This window comes from Xenopus laevis, chromosome 2L (genome assembly GCF_017654675.1).
Source record: "Xenopus laevis strain J_2021 chromosome 2L, Xenopus_laevis_v10.1, whole genome shotgun sequence".
In the NCBI taxonomy this organism is placed as follows: domain Eukaryota; kingdom Metazoa; phylum Chordata; class Amphibia; order Anura; family Pipidae; genus Xenopus; species Xenopus laevis.
Window position 1 is genome coordinate 120,919,025 of NC_054373.1, and position 20,976 is coordinate 120,940,000.

At 36.3% G+C, this 20,976-nt stretch overlaps 1 protein-coding gene across 7 annotated transcripts in view; it reads right to left on the minus strand.

Moving 5' to 3' along the window:
• LOC108708455 (phospholipid-transporting ATPase IH) overlaps nucleotides 1–20,755 on the minus strand; it is a 97,864-nt gene extending 77,109 nt beyond the window's left edge. For 5 of the 7 annotated variants that reach the window (XM_041582388.1, XM_041582389.1, XM_018247182.2 and 2 more), the window contains exon 1: nucleotides 20,013–20,755. In XM_041582388.1, coding sequence (XP_041438322.1) covers nucleotides 20,013–20,051 — 39 coding nt within the window. In that variant the 5' untranslated portion in view covers nucleotides 20,052–20,755. The remainder of the gene's footprint in view (nucleotides 1–20,012) is intronic. The other 2 variants (XM_018247185.2, XM_018247183.2) reach the window with 1 other exon arrangement.
• Between the last annotated feature and the right edge of the window lie 221 nt (nucleotides 20,756–20,976).

Here is a 20,976-nt window from a genome sequence, read left to right on the forward strand (position 1 = left end):
CAGTGGCGTTAAAATGTATATTCATCTGAAGCCAAAACACAATGTAAAGAATAGTATTATACAATTTCTACATTTTCATTATCTCTGAATCCCTCTCTATCTGCAATTATGATATTCATGACAGCATACATAGGAGAATCATGGCACAGTGCTGGAGGCAATGACAAAAAGGCAAATGCCTGCAGGCTGATACACATAACCCTGTATTGTCCTGCAGTGATTACAAAAATAAAAAGGATGGAATTGACTCCTGTGTCAGATGTCACACTACATGATGAACAAAAGAGAGAAGCAATGAAATCAATTACTTTCTCTTATCTCTGGCTGGAGTCGTGCAGTGTGATGTGAGGCCACATTTTTCTCTCTCTACTGACACCCGTTCAAAATTATTAAGTAGCAGCACGTTATCTATTCTTCATGGGTTTTAAAGCAGATCAAAGTATTTTCTTATGTTATAGCCACAGAGGGTGAAATTTTGGCAGGCATAGAATCCTTTTGCCTGTAACTTTTATTCTTTAGAAAATCCTACATTTGATCGGCTATTATTAATATGCTATTTCAGGAACCCTCAGGGCTTGGCAGCAGCTGTAAGCTGAGAGTTGTAATTCAGCTATTACAGGCTTCTGGAAGATGCAGTTCAGCAACAGCTGTATGGTGGAAGTTGTAGTTCACCAACAGCCAGGCCCTAATACAGAGCAGAAAACTGTATTGTAGTAGAGCCGGCACTTTAAAGACCAATCTTCCAGACAGAACTGCAAAAAGTTTATTAGTAATTTATTGGGTACATAAGGATACAGCCTTACACATTTCGTATCTTAAAGACACCTAATCACTGCCTATGATCAAGTGTTTTTAAGATACGAAACGCATATGTACCCAATAAATTACTACAGTACTAAAATTTTTTACAAGTCTGTCTGGAAGATTGGTCTTTGAAGCTCTACTACAATACTGTTATTTGCTCCTTCAGCTGAAGGTTCAGAGCAGTGCACCTGTATTTGGTGAGTTTTACATTTTTTTGAGACCAGAGAATTCTACTATATTTATTATCAGCTTGTGTTCATTATATTCCTAATACATAGCAGTATCAAGCTATAAGTAATCCACCGAGTCATTGACAATGCTGAGGTTTATTACCATAAATGCACAGAAACATTCTTTAACAAAACATGGAAAAAAAAGGATTGGATTGAAGGATTATTTGTCCTGAAGGAACTTTTTTTCATTCTATAGTTGCGGTCAACTATTTTGTCATCTGTAAACCAACAGAACTGTATTTAGAAATCAGTGGTAATCAAGAAAGGACAGTCTATGCCCCATTACAAAATAATATGCGCTGCAATTAATGTTGTAATCTGAAAATGTATCTGAAAATATGGAACTCTGAATGTTTACCATTGTGCTCCTCCTAATTTTTCTGTTTGTTTTATACAATATGCAGTGTCGGACCGGCCCACCGGGATACCAGGAAAACTCCCAGTGGGCCCATGTGTCAGTGGGCCCTCTTCCTTCTAACAGTGTAGCCTATTTAATGGTTATTCCCTATTTCTTTATAGGAAAGAAATACTTAATGGAAGAATACAGTAAGTAGATATAAAAGACTAGTTGAATAAAGAGGTTAAGTGAGGAAAGGAGGAATAATAGTTTGGAAAGTGGGCCCACGGTCTAAGGTTTTCTGGTGGGGCCCTGACATCCCAGTCCGACACTGACCATATGTGCCACCACTCACCATCATGGTGAACATGGTCTCTGTTCTCACACGGCCTTTACTCTGTTGGCGTATCCATGCCAGGGTAGACAAGGCTAATCTGCTCCCATACACCCTATCTTGTGCATGCATGGGATCATTCAGCGCAGATATGTGAACGTCAGCCCTGTGTGCACTGATAGGCTGATCTTTTGACTGTTGGTTCATACAAGGGTCAGACAAGGAGTGGATCAGCATTGTCTCCACTAGTTATTTACACCAGTTGAGAAAATGTGTGACACCTTCCTTAAGATTTGATTTGTGAGTGTGTGAGTGACCAGTAATGTAACTAATGTATTTCATTGATGTAAGGTTAACAAAGTAACAAAAATGCAAAACCAACTCTGAAAATACTTTTTTTTTTTGTTTTTTGCATCAGGCTATAGGGAATGTGTATCAAGTCCAGTTGACCACTGCCTTACACTACAACTTCCAGCCCCCCCGACAGTTGTTAAAGGAGAACTAAAGCCTAATTAAAGAAGTACTGTAGCTAGAAAATGTTGTACATTATGTTTTGGGCTTCTGTACCAGCCCAAGCCAACCACAACCCTTTAGCAGGGAAGATATGTGCCTCCAAAGATGCCCCAGTAGCTCCCTATCTTCTTTTCTGCTGATTCACTGCACATACTCTGTGCTGCTGTCACTGTATAGTGTGAGTTTAGGGACCGACTCACAATATACAGTACACATAGAATAGAAATGTCACACTATAAGACTTATAATTAATATAGATACTTACTACATGACAACACAGAAACCAGTGCAACAAGTATCAGAATTTAATAATCAGCCCTGTAGCATCAGCTTATATTACAGGCAAACCTCATTTTCTGCTTGATGATTTGTGTTGACCCCTAAGCTTAGCTTCCCAACAGCTGTTCAGGGCCCACTGAGCATGTGTGTGTTGCAGACACTTTCCAAGATAGTGACCCCATGTGACAAGTTTAAAGTCCGGGATCATTGCTGCTATTGAGATGCTGAACCTTTAGGCTGGTGCAATAAGTTCAGTGTATAAAATATTGCATTTTTAGCCATATTAATTTTTAGGGTTTAGTTCTCCTTTAATACCCTTCATCTGTTGGAGGGAAGATGACATTTTAACTTCAAAAGCCACTTGTTGCCTACAGGTTTACCATGTTTGTACTAGACATCAGGATGGAATACACAATTAAATAGAAGCATCACACTGTTCTTTATTTTACCAAATATGCCACTAAACCCCCTGACCAGTGGAATTTACCCACTCATAATACTGAGCCAGCAATGTGGAAAGAGGCTTCCCTAGGTCACATTGGGCTAAGGAGATATAATCTTTCCGTCGGCTAGCGTACAAACATAAACAGAACTTCAGTCTATAGCAGAACAGCACCAGCCCAATCTGACTGACAACCGGTCTTCAATGCTTGTGTAACTTAACCCTGGGTGGTGGCTTAGGGGAAAATTTGCTCCAAACAATGATTATGAAGCATGATTATGAATACTAACACAGATTTTTTTTTTTTAAAAGAAACACAAAAAAATCACATAAATTACCATTAAATACAAGTTTAATCTCATGGATATAATAAATGTTCTAAATATAATCACTTACAAATTCCGTACTATTTCTTAACTGGCAGATCAAATACATTGTTATGTGCCTCCTTTGTCCAGGTAATGTATCAGAGTTAACTGTCTTTCAAAATAACTGAAAATGACTGAAAAAATCCTTCATGTGGAGAGACAGATTGCTAAGAGGGGGTAGTGAAGATTATTTCAGGAATGGTACAGAAATTTTAATTGTTAATATTTAGAAAGTTTCTTATTTTAATGGGAAGATGCATATATTAAAAGAAAACATAAACGAATAAACGACTGATGCTGAAATAACATACATCATTTGAAAAGGACATATAGGGGCTCATTTATCAAAGGGTAAATAGACAGTTCACAGCAGAGAAGGGGAACATAACAGCTTTCTATTCGTGAAACAATATTTTTGAAAGTGGTATGCCCAGAAATCTTATACCTGACCGTTGGCAAGTTCTATTTCATCTTTTGATAAATATGCCATTATGGTTTGTACTTACTGGCCAATACTGTACCATTTATTTATACCTCGCTATACAGGGCCAGATTGGCCTGCTAGAGTGACAGATCTCCTGGTGCTCCCATGGCAATTCCTATCAGCCATTTCTTATATTCTCCATAGATCTACACAACACCCATGTAACTGTTTTAAGGATGATCTCTGAAACTTAAAGGAAAACTATACCCCCCAAACAATGTAGATCTCTATTAAAAGATACTGAGTAAAACAGCTCATGTGTAAAACCCTGCTTCATGTAAATGAACCATTATCATAATAATATACTTTTTTAGTAGTATGTGCCATTGGGTAAACATAAATAGAAAATTGCCATTTTAAAAAATAAGGGCCGCCCCCTGAGATCGTAAGATTCACTGTGCACACATACAAACCACATGTAAGGTCACATGAGCCAATTAACAGACAGAGTTCTGCCTTTTGCTTCCTCACTTCTTCCTGTTACAGTTAGTGTTGTAGTGTTTCTGGTCAGGTGATCTCTGAGGCAGCACAGATAGAGTCACGAAATGGTGGTTCAAGGCAAGAGATGTAAAAGGGCAATATTTATGTAAATATATATTCCAGTTTGGTAAGATTCTTTAATATGTCATTCAATTTGATATAAACTATCTGTTGCTTAAGTATTCATTTTTGGGGTATAGTTTTCCTTTAAACTTAGTTTCTTTGGTGTATCCTGGATGGCAGGTCATCTGGTATGTGCTAGGAACCCTGTAAAACATTGCCTGCCTCCCATTAAGCACTTTATTTATTATTGTAGTGGTGCATATAATATAAATGTCAAATGTCTTTGTAGGGGATGTGCATACAATTATGCCACGTAAGTGAAATGGAGATCTAAGGAGCTATGTAATTGCTATTACTGGAGCCAGGAAGCAGTATTTTTACCCTTATGAGACAATGGCAATTTTTCCCTCAGGTTTATGTCTGCCTTTCTGTAGATCAATACACCTATATATAGAAAGCTAATAAAATATACCACTGGTTTCACAGCAATATCTACTATCCCAGCTCACATGACAAAGAAACATCAATGCACATCTCATCACATCAGTTCTGCAAGCCAACTGCTAAATAACTGAAGTGTAAGTAGCTTCTATAATCTTCTCTAAGGGAAACAATGTTGGTCCCATGAGACCAGAGAATATGTGTTAGATAGACAGTGTGGACTTTAAAAACAACCTGGCAAATTTGAATGCAGTTAACTTAAGATCAAAAAGTATTTAAGAATGTGGGCTATGAATACACCAGATGAACCTTTTCAAACTCTAGGTGCTAGAATACAATTCACGTAAATATATTTTATTGCAAGCCTGCTAATTAAAAAAATTAAACTTAAAGCGGTTGTTCACCTTTAAATTAACTAACGATGTAGACACTGATATTCTTATACAATTTGCAATTGGTTTTCATGTTTTATTTTGATTAATTTAGCTTTTTATTCAGAAGCTCTACAGTTTGCAGTTTCAGAAATCTGTTTGATAGGGTCTGAATTACAATAGCAACCATGCTTTGATTTGAATAAGAGACTGGAATATGAACAGGAGAGGCTTAAATGGATAGCTGAGTAATAAAAAGTAGCAATATTAATGTGTAGTATTAAAGAGCTTTTTTAAGGGGTCAGTGACCTCAATTTTTGAGCTGGAAAGAGTCAGAAGAAGACAGCAAATAATTCAAAAACTTTAAAAAATAAAAAATGAAGGCCAATGGAAAGTTATCTTAGAATTAGCCATTCTATAACACACTAAGGGGCTGACTTACTAAAACTCAAATTAATTAAATTTTTTTATGAAAACAAAGCCGACCAAACTCCCTTTGACGAATTGAACTCATATTTATCAATAATCTAAAAATAATCGACAAAATCGAGCGTCAATTCGATCTTAATTAATTTTCTCTGCAAAAACTCTACATTTTTGGATTATTGGATGAAATCTCCAGCGCAGATCACCATGTCAAGAATTAACTTGAGGCACATCTGTCATTGACTTCTACATGACTTCAACAGGTTTGAGATGGCATATTTATGGATTCAGATTTTTAGCAGCTTTGGTGAATGATAAGTCACTAAATATTTTATTTTCCACGAAAAATTCGAGTTTCCCCCTAAAAACCTCAACCAGAAAAATCGAGGTTTAATAAGTGGGCCCCTAAAAGTTAACTTAAAAGTGAAGTTAAAGGGGTTGGTCACCTTTAAATTAACTTTAAGTATGATGTACAAAATGCCACTGGATTTCATTTTTTATTATTTGTGGTTTTTGAGTTTCTTAGCTTTTAATTCAGCAGCTCTCCTTTTAACAATAAATAGGTTCCAAATAAACCTAGCAACCATGCATTGATTTGAATGAGATACTGAAATATGAATGGGGGGTGGTCTGAATAGAAAGATGAGTAATAAAAGGTAAAAATAACAATACATTTGTAGTTTAACAGAACTTTTGTTTTTTAGATTGAGTCATTGAAAGAGTCAGAAAAAGAAGACAAACAATTTCAAAAATATAAAAAATAAAGAATGAAGACCAATTGAAAAGTTGCTTAGAACTGGCTATTCTTTAACATACTAAGAGTTAAAGGTGAACCACCCCTTTAACTTTGCCTTCATTGGTAATCGTAATCCAAGAGCAGTTAAATTGGTTTACACTCTCAGATAAAATAGTTTGGTATTATAATCTGTAGTGTACACATATGCTGGTACATATACATTAGTGGATAAAAGCTATTCTGCTGCCATGTGTTAGGTGAGTGTGCGTGCAATGAAATGCACAGGATCAGCCTGTCAGAGCACACATAGAGCAGATTTTGGCTCAAAAATGCATACTTTCGCTTTTCTCAGCCGAAATCCGTTCTGTGTGTGTACTGATGGGCTGATCTGGTGCACACGCAATGAGGAAGCAGAAGGCAGCAGGTGGGAAAAACCCACCTGTGTACCATTATAAATACAACTGTCACAGACATTTCAAATATTAATTCCAGTTCATTAATGATGACTAGTGTTAACCCATTCCAGATGAGACCATCTGGAATGGGTAATGCCAAGCTTCATTACTCCGTAACAAAAGTGTCTGCCATAATTCAGCATGAATAATGAAGCTTAGATGTTTTGGTGGCATGTCAATAATTAACTGTTAGGCCTTGCTTATTTGAAGATTCCAACTTTTCCATTCAGAATCTTTTTAGAAACAAAATCCTTCCCTTAGGAGAGCAGGTATTAGTAAACACTATTATTTCAGATGAATTCCTATGAGATTGCTGAGAGACAGCAAAGTGTAAACAATCAGTGCTTTGTTTGCTTTACAATATACCACATAGACATCAATATGCTTTAAGGCATTGTTTTCTAACTTTTTCCAGTAGACTCATACAAAGAAGTGTATGAAGCTCTTGGGCACACTGGGGGCCACATGGGGGGAATTGCATCTGACCCACAGGTTTTCAGTTTAGCGTATCAATAAAACTTAATCCAGGCAAAAAAAATCAGATTTTTTTAAATCCTGGCAGTAAAACAGACTGATGGTTTAAGGTGGCCATAGACTTGCAAGTTTACCTGCAATATCATATCGGCAATACATGCATAGATATTATCGGCAGCCGACAGAAATTTTATAAACTGTCCGAATGATTGATCACCATGGCACGAAAAATGTTGGGACATCCCATACATGGTTCAAAAATCGTACAAATGGAGGATTTGTACTATTATATTTGTACATCTATGGCCAGCTTTAGTCTCATTCTGAGAACGCAGTAAAGACAGATAAAAGTAACTCAAATGTTTGCTAAATATATATAGGCAGGACAAAATTTAACCTTTAAACTTCTGCTTCAGTGTCATCTAACTTATACATTTCGATTTAAATCTGGAAAAAGCCCAGAAGAAAAACATCACTTGTGATGTTGATTGGTTGCTATGGTTAACATCGCTGGTGATGTTTTTCTCCAATGTTTTACAGAGCATGATAAAAATGTTCATAAACACTGCCTTAAGATATAAAATTAATTTTTTTAAAGATTTCACAGATTGAAATGAAACCATACACATACACATCACAGTGTTATGCAACTTGTTCCAGTGGAACAATGATGGATTTTGGGACTTGAAGTCCTTTTGATTTCCACAGTGGGTGGTGATTAAATTCTCTGGAAAGCAGAAAGACCCAGAATCCATCACTTCACTTGAGCTCAACAGTGTAAGAGCCATGGTAGTGATATTAAAAAAAGTATACTGCATACCTGTAAAGAAAATAAATGTGGGCAAATTAGCAATAGTAATAAAACAAAACATGTACCCCGATATGTAATAAAAGGCACTATGTTTGCCCAGGGCAGTAACCCATAGCAACCAATAAGGTGCTTTTAAACTGATGACCAGTTAATCCTACATGCTGATTGGTTGCTATGGGTTACTGCTCCTGGGCAAACTTAGTGACTTATATTACATAACCCCCAAAGTGCTTAGTAAAGCACATAGCAGGATTTTCAATACAGACTGCACTGGTTTCTAAGCAGCTGTAAACTATGGGTCTACTCTAGATAAATATGCATAGAGGTCTGGTCAGTGAAAAATAAAAAGCTTGGAGAAACAACATTTCAATTTCACCTTTTGGGAGAACAAATCAAAGCACATTTCCTCATATATATCATTATAAAATTGCTTTCAATTTAAGTGTAACCTATACTTTGTACTTTCACTTAACTACATATTGCAGCTCACAAACGCTCTGGGTCCATTGCAAAAGAAATTAAAGGGTGACCAGTATCTGGAATGATTTGCTTGTACAGTCCCAACGTCTGAAGATCTGCTGTTTAAGCATTCTGGGCTTAGCTTCCCTGCCAAGTTGAATGTGGTGTTTACCTTTGGTGGATCAGCAAAATACAGCATAAGCATTCCTAAAGGCACATAAACTAATTGCCATCTGCATTCAGACCTTCTGTCACTAAACCCTGGGACAATAAACTGGATAACTCCTTTTCATCTTTCAATCTGTCATTAATATAACAGCCTTGTTGTTATGGCAAGTTGGAACCTAGCAACCAGTTTTAACAACCTGCGTATATTTTACCTTTAAGCATTTTGATGCAGCCTAGCACAACGGCGTGTTAGTTAAACAAGGAGATCAAATATCACTCTTCTAAAGCACAAATACTGTAAGTATGTATTACCACAGCTGTTAAGGAAACAATTCAGGACTTGAGGATGATATCAACAATGAACTTTAACATTTTAAATGCCAAAGGTATCAATGCCTGTGTATTTGTTTTTCACAAAATACAAACATATTTACACTATACGAAACATATACCACAGGCCTTTCAAAGAAATGTAATTGTTGTTAATCCTCTGTGTAAAATAGGATAACCAAAATCCTCTTCAGTAAAGAACTTAATACACACCAGAGCTATTGCAACATTTCCTAACTATAATAAACAAAATGGATATGGCAGTATAATTCATCTGTAGTACACTTATACTGATTATTGATGGAAATAAAGCAAGGAAAGATTTATCTAGCCTGATTATTGGGGAGATTCATGCTTAGAAAGCAATTCTGCAGACTTAGCAGAGCGTTTAAGCTTGTGTTAAGACTCGGATGACTGCATTGTACTTTAGAAAGAGCAGAAAGTACTCCTCTGTACAGAGGCAGTTTGTTTTCAAATACGCGATAGAGCTGAAATATATATATATATATATTTTAGTTCTAAAATGATGGAGAAATCAACTAAATATATATATTACATATAATATCATATAATGTATAATTGTATACATGGGGCATATGCAGAACTCTGTAATCCTTTTTAGAAATAACTATTCAGATAAGTGCAGAACATGGTGATCTACAACCATTTTTTTGCACTTTGTACCTGGGTAGTGGTACCCAATATAGAGGTACAAAGGCTAACAATGACATGAGTGTAAACTCTGGCTTAGAGATGGTGTAGGCATTAATTTCACCAACATATACAAGATACATATAAAGTTATATGTATTTTTCTTTATCACTACAGTACATTTTGATTTCGGGACCTTTTGTTTGGACCTCCCATACAGCCAACAGTGGCATAATTAGATGTTACTGGGCTCCACAGCAAATTAATTTTAGAGACCCCAACATATCCAGAGGTTGTCCTGTTTTACCAATATATGTTGAAATTGCTCATTAATTAAGGCTTCATGGGGCCCCGTATACCTCCTGGGTACCCCTGCAGCCGCAGGGTCTGCTTCCTCTGGAGTTATGCCCCTAAAAGCCAGTATATAAAGTATCACCCATTGTTTTCAGCATCCTTATATGTCAAACTGTTCCCTCACCCTTTAGAATGTAAGCTCTTGTGAGGAGGGCCCTCTGATCCAATTTTTATTCTGTAACCTTTGTTAAAGGAAAACTATACCCCCCAAACAATAAACCATTTTCATAATAATATACTTTTTAGTAGTATGTGCCATTGGATAATAATAAATAGAAAATTTTGCCATTTTAAAAAATAAGGGCCGTCCCCTGGGATCCTAGGATTCACAATGCACACAAACAAATCAAACAAACCATACATGTTGGATCACATGAGCAAATTAACAGACAAAGTTCTGTCTTTTGCTTCCACAATTCTTCCTGTTACAATTAGGGGCAGATTTACATAGGGTCGAATATCGAGGGTTAATTAACCCTCGATATTCGACTGCCGAATGTAAATCCTTCGATTCGAATATCGAAGTCGAAGGATTTACCGCAAATAGTTTAATCGAACGAAAAAATCGTTCGATCGAATGATTAAATCCTTCGAATCGAAGGTTTTTAATCCATCGATCGATTTTTCTTCGATCAAAAAATTGCCAGGAAGCCTATGGGGACCTTCCCCATAGGCTTACATTGCACTTCGGTAGGTTTTAGGTGGCGAAGTAGGGGAGCGAAGCTTTTTTTAAAGAGACAGTACTTCGACTATCGAATGGTCGAATAGTCGAACGATTTTTAGTTCGAATCGTTCGATTCGACGTCGAAGTCGTAGTCGAAGTAGCCAATTCGATGGTCGAAGTAGCCAAAAAAATCATTCGAAATTCGAAGTTTTTTTTATTCTATTCCTTCACTCGAGCTAAGTAAATGGGCCCCTTAAAGTTGTAGTATTTCTGGTCAGGTGATCTCTGAAGAAGCATAAAGACCATCATGAAATGGTGGTTCAAGGCAAGAGATGTAAAAGAGCAATATTTACTTAAATATATATACCAGTTTGGTAAGATTCTTTAATATGTCAATTAATATGATATAAACAATCTGTTGCCTAAGTATTCATTTTGCGGCTATAGTTTTCCTTTAAATTATTATAAGACCCATGTTTATTCTAAATTATTGTAAAGGCCTTATAGCAAACCTAAATCTTCCCCTTTATTGAAGTAAAATCATAACCCTCCTCAGAAATCGCTGGCTTGTTAACATGTCATAAAAAGAGAAAAAATATGCATCCAGTGCAATAAATATCCCCTGTACAATGAAGGTTACTTACAATGATCCAGTAAAAATGAAGATATGTTTGCAGGATCTCTATATGCTTTGTATGGTGCCCTCCAGGCTTGTTCAGGAGAAAGAGGATCTCCTGAGGAAGCATGTTGGCCATTGTACTTTGTCCTGTACTTGAGAGGAGGTTACAGTTCCCAGTTTTCTGAACATTCTGGCTTCTGACAGTCTACATAATGGGTGCCAGACCAGTTGCAACTAGTTGTGTTGAGGACTTGTTGCAACTAAAGGTCCACATAGACGCAACGATTTTTCTTGCCGAACGACCGATTTTAGCGAAGTCTGACCAATCCTTCGAAATTATTGTGCGGTTAGTGGGATTCGAACAATCGTACATCTTACGATTTTTCGGCCGACATCTGTCAGAAAATTGATCGGCCAGGTTAAAAAATCTTTATCGGTCCCAGTGCAATCTATCTATGTTTGCAGGGACAAGCAGGCAGCTCCCATTTGTTTTCCTGGCAAATGGTCTTTTTAGTTGATGAACAATTCGTATGATCGTTTCGAGATAATCGTTGTCTCACGATGACTATCGGATCTTTTAAAAATCTTTACATCTATGGCCAGCTTTAGCCATGCTTTTGTCTTATTTATGCAATGCATTGTAATGGTATTGGAGTACATAACATATTTCTGCTGATGTATACTGAACTGCAAACACATTTTTAATAAGATAAAGATTCATAGCTATATTTTAATTGAAATATAAAATTGGCAAGTTCAATTATAGAAGGAGGAGTTAAAATCTACTGAAGTAATAATGATTTAAAATATTAATAAGTTATTTTACGGCTGTTCCCTCAGGGATGGATTACAATAAAGGTCCTCTCTTGTACACAAATGTGTTGTCATGGTGACTAACTCAATATAGTGGGTATTCTATGTCACTTTATTTATTTTTTTCCTGTGTCCAAAGCTGATTCTCTTCTTTTCTGTCCCTTGACAATTATACCAAATAGAATAATGCATTTCCGATAGTGTTGTCAATGTCTGCTCTGTGTCAACAGAGGAGAACAGCAGCCAGACAACACAGACAATAATACATTTTTAATGTATAGTGGCTACAGTTTCGTGCAATTTATCCTATCATAACAGTATCACAAATAGTAAAGGCTATCAAATTATAATTGTACGTGGATATGCTTTGCAGAAAACTGATATTAAAAAGCAATTTTTTGTATCTGAAGATGCAAATCTGCCAGTAAGGAGGTAACTAAGTGGAAAGAAATGCTCTTTGCAGGATTTGTTTTTTGTTACAGGTTAGAAAGTCCATAGTTTTGCAAATATGCAACTTTCACATGAGGGGTATGTGCAAGCAATCAGATTTAGGTAAATGCTTAGTCATGGGAAATAATACTGACACCTACACAATAAACACACCAATCTGTAATTCCTGATCAGATCTGGCAGTGCATTGTGTCAGTTTTTAGGTAATTCCACTGACACAAACTATGCACTCTTCAAAGTTTGGACAGCAGCACATACTCCAAGTGAAGTAAAATAATAGTCTTTAATGGCTCCACTTTAAAAAGGGGCAAGAGGATCAAAACCTGGCACATTGCAGGCTCTTATGCCCCTAATAGGCACAGAGTTTGGGTGTTTAACTTCATAGTCTACACATGCATAAGTGAGGGGGTTGGGATCATTCTTGAATGCATAAGTAAATGTTCCTAACAGTGGTCTCTGATTACTAGAAGCAAACACATTGATTTCTTGAGCGATCCCTGTGCCAAATCTGCCATTGGCAGCACATTGGCTGCACAAATAAAACAGAAACAGCTGCTGGTTGACAACGGGGTATTACTATCACGGTCCTCCCTAACAAAACCTTGATGGTTACAAAACAATGCCACAGGTGAAACTGAGCAAGGTACATCAAGAAATGCTTAACAATATTCTATTTGCTATGTTCAGTTAGTTGAAGTAAAATGCTGTTTTCATTTTACTAATATTACTGCAAAGTAATGCAACCGAAAATAATTTCCTTAAAATAACCCAACAGAACTACAATAAATATGTTCTTATAATCACAAACATTCCTACAATGTTTGTAAGTAAAAGTAACTTTGTAACATTCCTTTAACTACTCCAGTAAATCCAACCACATATTCTTTTACAAATACACCTGTGTTTCTTTTAAGCAACTGTAATTGGATTACACGCAGGAGTAGAAGGAGAACAGGTTTAGCAAGAAGCATTTTACTCTATTACATAATGTTTATAAAAATCCAAATACCTTGTTAGTTGTTGATTTTGCTTCCTGTCAAGCTCTTAATAGTACAGATATGGGTTCTATAATACAGAATGCTGGGGACCTGGCATTTTCAGGATAAATTGTATTGCTGTAATTTGCATCAGATTTCAAAGTTTAATAAACTCAATAGAATTGTTTTTCTGTTATTTTTACAGAGAAAGGGGTCATCATTTAAAAATTATTTTCTAAAAATGAACTCTATGGGAGATAACATTTCAGTGATTTGGAGATTTCTGGATAATGGATTACTGTATAAGGTATCCCAAACCTGTATAAGCAATTAAGATGTCATGCTGTTTACATTTTTTAACTCTATACTTCCCTCTGATCCTGTTAAAGAACTTAAACCTTTATAAGAAAGGAACCTTATATCTATTGTTTTTAATACTGTATCAATATTAAAACTTAAAAACTTTAAAAACAATAAGTAATTAAATAAACTCATTGGGTATGAATAGGGTTGACACTTGCAATATTTTTATCTTTCTTCCTTATTAATAACATTGGCATTAAACATATTTTTTAATGGCCAGTCCAGTAAAATACTGGCCAGGTGGTAAGCATCTGTATGAATATCACAGAAATTGCTGCCCATATTCACAGGATATGGGCCCTGTTGTTTTATATACAGGTGAATGGGGTGTCTTCTCAACTACTTTCTAGGTTATAGTGCATGTCAATGACTATTTTGACATGCTTTCCATGCACCTTCCAACACCTTTAATTGCAGTATTTTAGGTGTGCCAGTGACCTGCAATACTCAATCACTGCCTGTTTTTCAGGTATATAATTGTTGTGTTTTAGGACTTTTCTCTGGTGAGGTTAATATTAATTCATGCAGCAAGAAAGCTATCACAATTTTAAGTAACCCAATATTTAATAACTATTTAATGCATTCTTAAATCTTTTCTCATATTTTTGATGCCAAGAGCTTTATATTATTATTACTATGGCTAATGTGAATGTATTTGGTGGGCCCTTGGCATATGTTTTTCCCCTGGCTATTCTGAAGTGTTGACAGAAGTACTGAAAGTATGGACAGCTTGAGTTACCAACAAGGTGTGTTTGTATGTGTATTACAAATATGCAGTTTTTTTTGCCAAAGTACTTTTGTTTCCAAGCATAGATTTTTTGTGCATATTAGCAAATGAAGGGGCTAGTATGTTTCTCCTCAAAGGCTTTAGGTCTTCATTTACCTACAGCCTATCAATGTAAAAAGACATTACTATATTTTAGAGTAAATGTTTACAATTTTGCATGTACTGTAGAAGCAGAAGTTAAAAAGAGGTAGGGTGATGCAGACAAGAAATATTGTCACCCACACTTAACCTTCTCCAGTGTGGGTGACAAAACCTCTGAAGTTACATGCAAATTGAGATTAATGTAACCGGTGGTAAAACATAAACATCCTGTAGTCGATGCATATATTTTACCACTGACAATTTACATTAATCCCAGTAGGGCAGCATGTAACAGCACATTGACTCGTCATTACCCTTCGACTATTAAGGATTCAACCAAGAAGATAATATCATGCTACTACACTGTACTGCAAGCAACCAAGCTATTCACTCATTAGTTTTTGCATACTGTCCCCCGTTCTGCTAATGTTACCCTCTGTCTCTTACTGTTATTCGGAATAGTATTCCTGTCTTTTTTGCTTATCCTGATGGACTCTATATACAGATTAACAGTTATTGCCTTACATGAAAAAATGTGAATGTTGTCAGCTATGTAAACAATTAAGAAAGTTAATGAATTAGACAATATTACAGGGGATACCCACCCAAACACTATTTTTGTATAATGAAATAAATTAGAATTCTTTCCAATATACATTAATTACACATTTTCAACGGTTTTAAACTTATTTGTAAATGTACATTTTCTGTTGAAAACACTGTCTAAGTCTGATTCAGTGGTTTTGAATTTTAAAACTGTAGCAGAAGCCAGTTGATTAACAGGCCTGAGAAAAAAACATGCAAGTTTAAGTATTGCTACATTGTTTCAAGAGACTAAACCAACATTTAAAAAAAAAAAATAGAAATTAAATGTACAAATCATACACTACAAAACCACTGAACATTTTGTTGCTTAAAATTACTTTTCTTTCATTAGTTACAGATGCCCTTTTACAACAGGAAAAGTAAAAAATTTTTACTCTTCGTCATTGCCCAGTAGACAGGGGAAATTTCTAGCTGTACCTACACTATGCAGGTTCGTGGGCAGGAAATATTTTAACAATAAATGTAAAATAGTTAATCCTTTGTATAAAGAACATTATTCTACAAGAATGTGCTCGTACAGTACTAGAAGGTGATTTGTATTTAATTGTATATGATGCTATTAAATCAAGCATCTTGGTTTTTGTGGTTAAATTCTCAATATCATACAGTCACATGTTGATGGAGAAATGTGGCTAAGGTTTCTTACACTACTGTGTGGCTTTTTTTGTTCCAAATATCTGTCTTATGTGCTTATTTTATTGTTCATTGATTAGAGTAATAATGCATTAGTAAGGACATAGGGGAGGTGGGCTTTGACACTCTTGCTGCCATAATTTGTGTAATATAGCTTTTTGTCTATCTCTCCCAATTTTGAGTGTGACTTTACAATGATCAGACCTTGGCCTATGCCCTTCTCTTTCTAGTCCTTCTTTCTAGTCAGTATAAACTTACTTGTAATCAATATTTGTACACATCTGCCAAACTGATATAATGAGCATCTCTGAGATTGATTTCTCAGATCATTGCTTTTAGCTTGTGATCGGGCCACCATCAATAAGTCTCTATGAGCTCGGTACACGAAAAGCACAGTGCAAGGAACATTTTCCAACTTTACCCATAAATTAGAATTCAGATTCGATATATGCCTAATATATAATATATATAATGCACTGTCTAGTTCCATTGTACATTTTTTTTACTTATTTGCTCCTGCTCATCAACCTAAATTAATATGACTTTCACTACACTACAGAATCAATAAGAAACCTATTTGCTGCCCTGGGGTTAAATTACTGACTCCCTGTCCCTGCAAGTAAATGCCTATTTATTTTGTACTAGCTCTTGTTAACATAGTTTAGGACAAAGTAACACCTAGATGATTTGGTTGTTGATACTTGGAGTGGCATACAAATGCAGCTACCCAAAATAACCAATCCGCAATTAGTTTGAATAGTTGGAAAACAATAGAAGCACTCTAATTGGCTGATATGTATCAATGCACTGGTGCTATTTGCACTTACTTCACATTTCTGGGCCCCAAAGAGTCCCAAGATTCACTTCTTCTATTTTAACAACCCTCCTGTGGTCCTCTACTCTCCTCAACCCTCCTGTGGTCCAACTACTAAACTGCTGCTGAATGTATGGTCCCTGGCGTAGACATGGGGCAGAGATTTTGTTGTTGTTGTTTGCTTTTAATGCATTATTTTATGCAGTCAAATAAAGCAGTACACTCTGTGAGCCAATCTGCACAGGTATGCAAGAGAATGTTTTTATTTGTCACTGCAAACTTCTATTTCTGAGTTAGGAATCAATGTAGATGCCCTTACATTATAGAAGAACACATACATATGCCAATCCTATTATACATGAAGTAGAATTACACTAATTCCAAAATATATTATAATATGTGATGCAAGAGAGCAGTATTTGTGAACACAGTTTAATCTCTAAGGGGACATATGCACAATATTGCTTTATACAGGGAAATTATGCAACTATCCAACTATTTATATTTCTGAATGCCACTGGTACATTATCAAAGTCATTCATATGAGTGAGCAATACTCAGAAAGTTCCAGGAGCAATTAATATAATGCATCAATGGTATATAATTGTATCTAATATAAATGTATCTAATATCCTGTTTAATTACAATATAAGCTTCCAGTTTAATTGTGCACTGTGAGTTAACCCTACTGTGCAGTTAATATAAAATAGCAGAATTATATTTACCAAGACTTATGTTATGTCTAACCAGCTGGCACTGGTATTGCGGAAATTTGCTTTCCCTTTTTAAACAACCAATGCTCAGTTATTTTAAAACAGCATTTTTACTGAATGAATGGAGTCACAAGCATAGGATTCTTGTAGTGGAACACCCAAATGCTCTGACATTAATACAAGTCATGAGATATAAAACCATGTGAGCGGCCACTCTCACGTAACTCCATGAGAGATTTTTTTTTTTATAATAGTCCATTGTTCAGGGGGAAATATCCTAAGATGTGACTGTTCTACTAAGATCGCATATACTGTGTGGAGCTCTGGGAAAGAAAGTTATATCATACAAGTGTTTAAAGTTCTTTAGTTTAAAACCAACAAAAGATCAATCAGCAAGGAGGAAACAATTTTCTGTCATGATGCTTAAATCAGATTTTATCTTAAAAATCCCTATTGTTATCTGTGGTGAAATGTGCCGCTAGGCATTAGAAAATAACAGCTTGCATGTTTTTGCTGATGGGAAGAGAAGATAACATACTTATGTCCCTGTCAGAGGGATTAAATGAACCGCTGAGTCCTAATCCAGGGACTATGTTCATAACACATAGGGCCAGCTTCACTAAACAGTGATAAAAAGTCACTGCTTGTTCAGTATTTTAATATTACGAGTTATTCTTTCTGGGCAAAGTGAACTGAACTTTTTGTATGCCAGGTCAGACTTGGTGTTATGTGACAAAATTGGTTTTATTACAAGTGGGCCAAACTAGCATTACACAGACACACACACACAGTTTTTTTTAATAAATCTTAATTTTTATATATATATATATATATATATATATATATATATATATATATATATATATATATATATATATATATAAACAAGGGAAAGTTGTGCTCACCACTAATTTTTAAAACTGTGCAATCAGGGTGTGACCACAAAATACATATAGACAAATACAAGAGTCCTCTGCACTCAACCCATTATCAATATATTTAAGACAGAGACATTTTGTACATACTGCTACTGAAAAATGCTGAAATATTGAAAATGGGTTGAGTGCAGAGGACCTCTTGTATTTGTCTATATATATATATATATATATATATATATATATATATATATATATATATATATATATATAGTCCAATTAGAGAAAGCACTCACAGCTTGTTCCATCAGTTTAAAGTAATAAAATTTTATTCCACGCTCACATCAACGCGTTTCAACCCTCACAGGGTCGTTATCAGGAGATATATATATATATATATATATATATATATATATATATATATATATATATATATATATATATATATATATATATATATATATATATAGTGAATAAAGTACCCCCTCTTGTAAAATATAAGGATATTATAAGTTACGGAGGAGTTTCATGACCATATAAAAACACGAGGCCAAAGGTCATGGAACTCCGAGGTAACTTCTAATATCCTCATATTTTGCAACTGGGGGTACTTTATTTATTATAATACACAAGTTTCAGTGAGTCATGTGACAGAAATTACATCAGAACTCACCGTTTATAACTGATGACATCAGAACTCACCGCTTATAAGGATATAATTTATTCATGGCTTTTGTGTATTATATATATATATATTTACGTGTTAAATGCTGTGTTATTTATTAGTTGCTTTTTAATAGAGATGGACACCTAAAATTCCTAAGGGGGATATTCCCAATTTGTTAGACATACCCCTGTGAGTTAGATTGTAAGCTCTACCAGGAAGGGGCCGCTTCACCTGTTGTTGTAGATTGCTGTAATTATTTCAGTATTCACACATTTTATAGAATAGCGCGGTGTTTGCAGTTTTGGTAAATATTGCTCTCCATGTGTTTTTTTTAACAGGCAGTTGCACACAACCTGGTATATGTTACACCTTTCTTTCACACAAGATTGCAGATAGAGGGAGAGATAAATAATTACATTTTAGAACTTCAGAGGAACATTATGAGTCAGCAACACATTGCCCAATCCATAGACCAAACAGTTTAATTGAAGTGAAATAAAATGTACAGTACAAAGCGCTAGTACTCAGAGTGAGTTTTATTTCTTCTCACAGACACACCTTGGGGCGTTTGCAGTCAAAACCTGTCACTCAAGGAATGTCAGTGCTGGAAAAGCAACTGGTTGCTAAGAAAGCAACATGTGTTTGGAAATGGGAATTGTTTTATTCTCCAGCCATAAGAATCAACAGTGAATTGGCTTATTCCCAAAACACAATCTGGGGCTTTGATCCATGTTGCATAGGAAAAGCATGCAAGGTGGCAGAGGGAGGTTAGACTGCTGAATACCCCTTTGCTCTTGTGCACAGCCAGTAGCAGATGCAGATAGCGATGCCCCTGCTGGGTGTCTGAGCTGTGTGCCTGACCCACAAACGAGCTGGCTGTGTCTGAGACATCCACAAAGTGATTCCAATAAGCACTTTTACATTAAGCGGCACTTACGTATCTGTTGATGAGTCTTCTCAGCCCACTGCAATCCATGTCTAGTGACAGCTGCCCTCTCACCTCTGCCTTCTCCGCTGCCTCTTTCCCCCCCACCTAATTCTTACTTTCCGTATCCATACTCTCCGTCAGACGCGTCTTCGCACAAAGCAGCCCCCGAGACAAAATCAAAGGGGTCCCCGACTCCTCTTGGGGGAAGGATCGGCTCTGTGTTTTTCTGTGGATCACAATGGATGAGAGGGCTACACATGGGTCTGGATGGTTAGTAAGTGCTACAAGAGGCGAGTTCTACGTTCTCCCCGGTCTATCCATGGAGCAGCCCTTCAGGTGTATCTGGGCATGGGCACGGTAGTGCTATTCGCCCCTTAAAGTGTCAATGTGTGAGTGTAAATACAGGTAGTTAGTGTGCCCCCTCCTGTAGCTCTCCAACTAGATGCTCGCTTGTTCTCTGATCATTCGTACCCTCCCAGCTTCTCTCTCCACTCACATCCCTCCCATTCTACATCACAAACAGAGCTGCCACCAACACTCCACCCCTTCTCTATTTCTGTCTGTGATACCTCCTCCTACTAATGTTTCACTCACTCGCTCCTCCCTCCCCAGTGTTAGATCCATTGCAGTCACTCATTCTTATCATGTTGCCCCGCCCACTTACTGAGCAAGACTCTCCTTTCTCTTCTCTTGACATCCCTCCCTCTCTTTTACTCAACATGCCCCCTCCTTCCCTTCATCAATCTGTTCTAGTGCTAGCATCCTCTGCTATTTATATCCTGTAGGGCTACTTTCTAATATAGCAGCTTACAAAAGATCAGACAGGGGCTGTTATTTCAGGGAAACACTGGCAATATTACCTCAGCCTTCTATGATTTTCCTCTGTGCGCCCTCTCCCCATGATAAATATAATCCCACTTTATCAGGGAAACACTGACAATATTACCTCAGCCTTCTATGGTTTTCTTCTGTG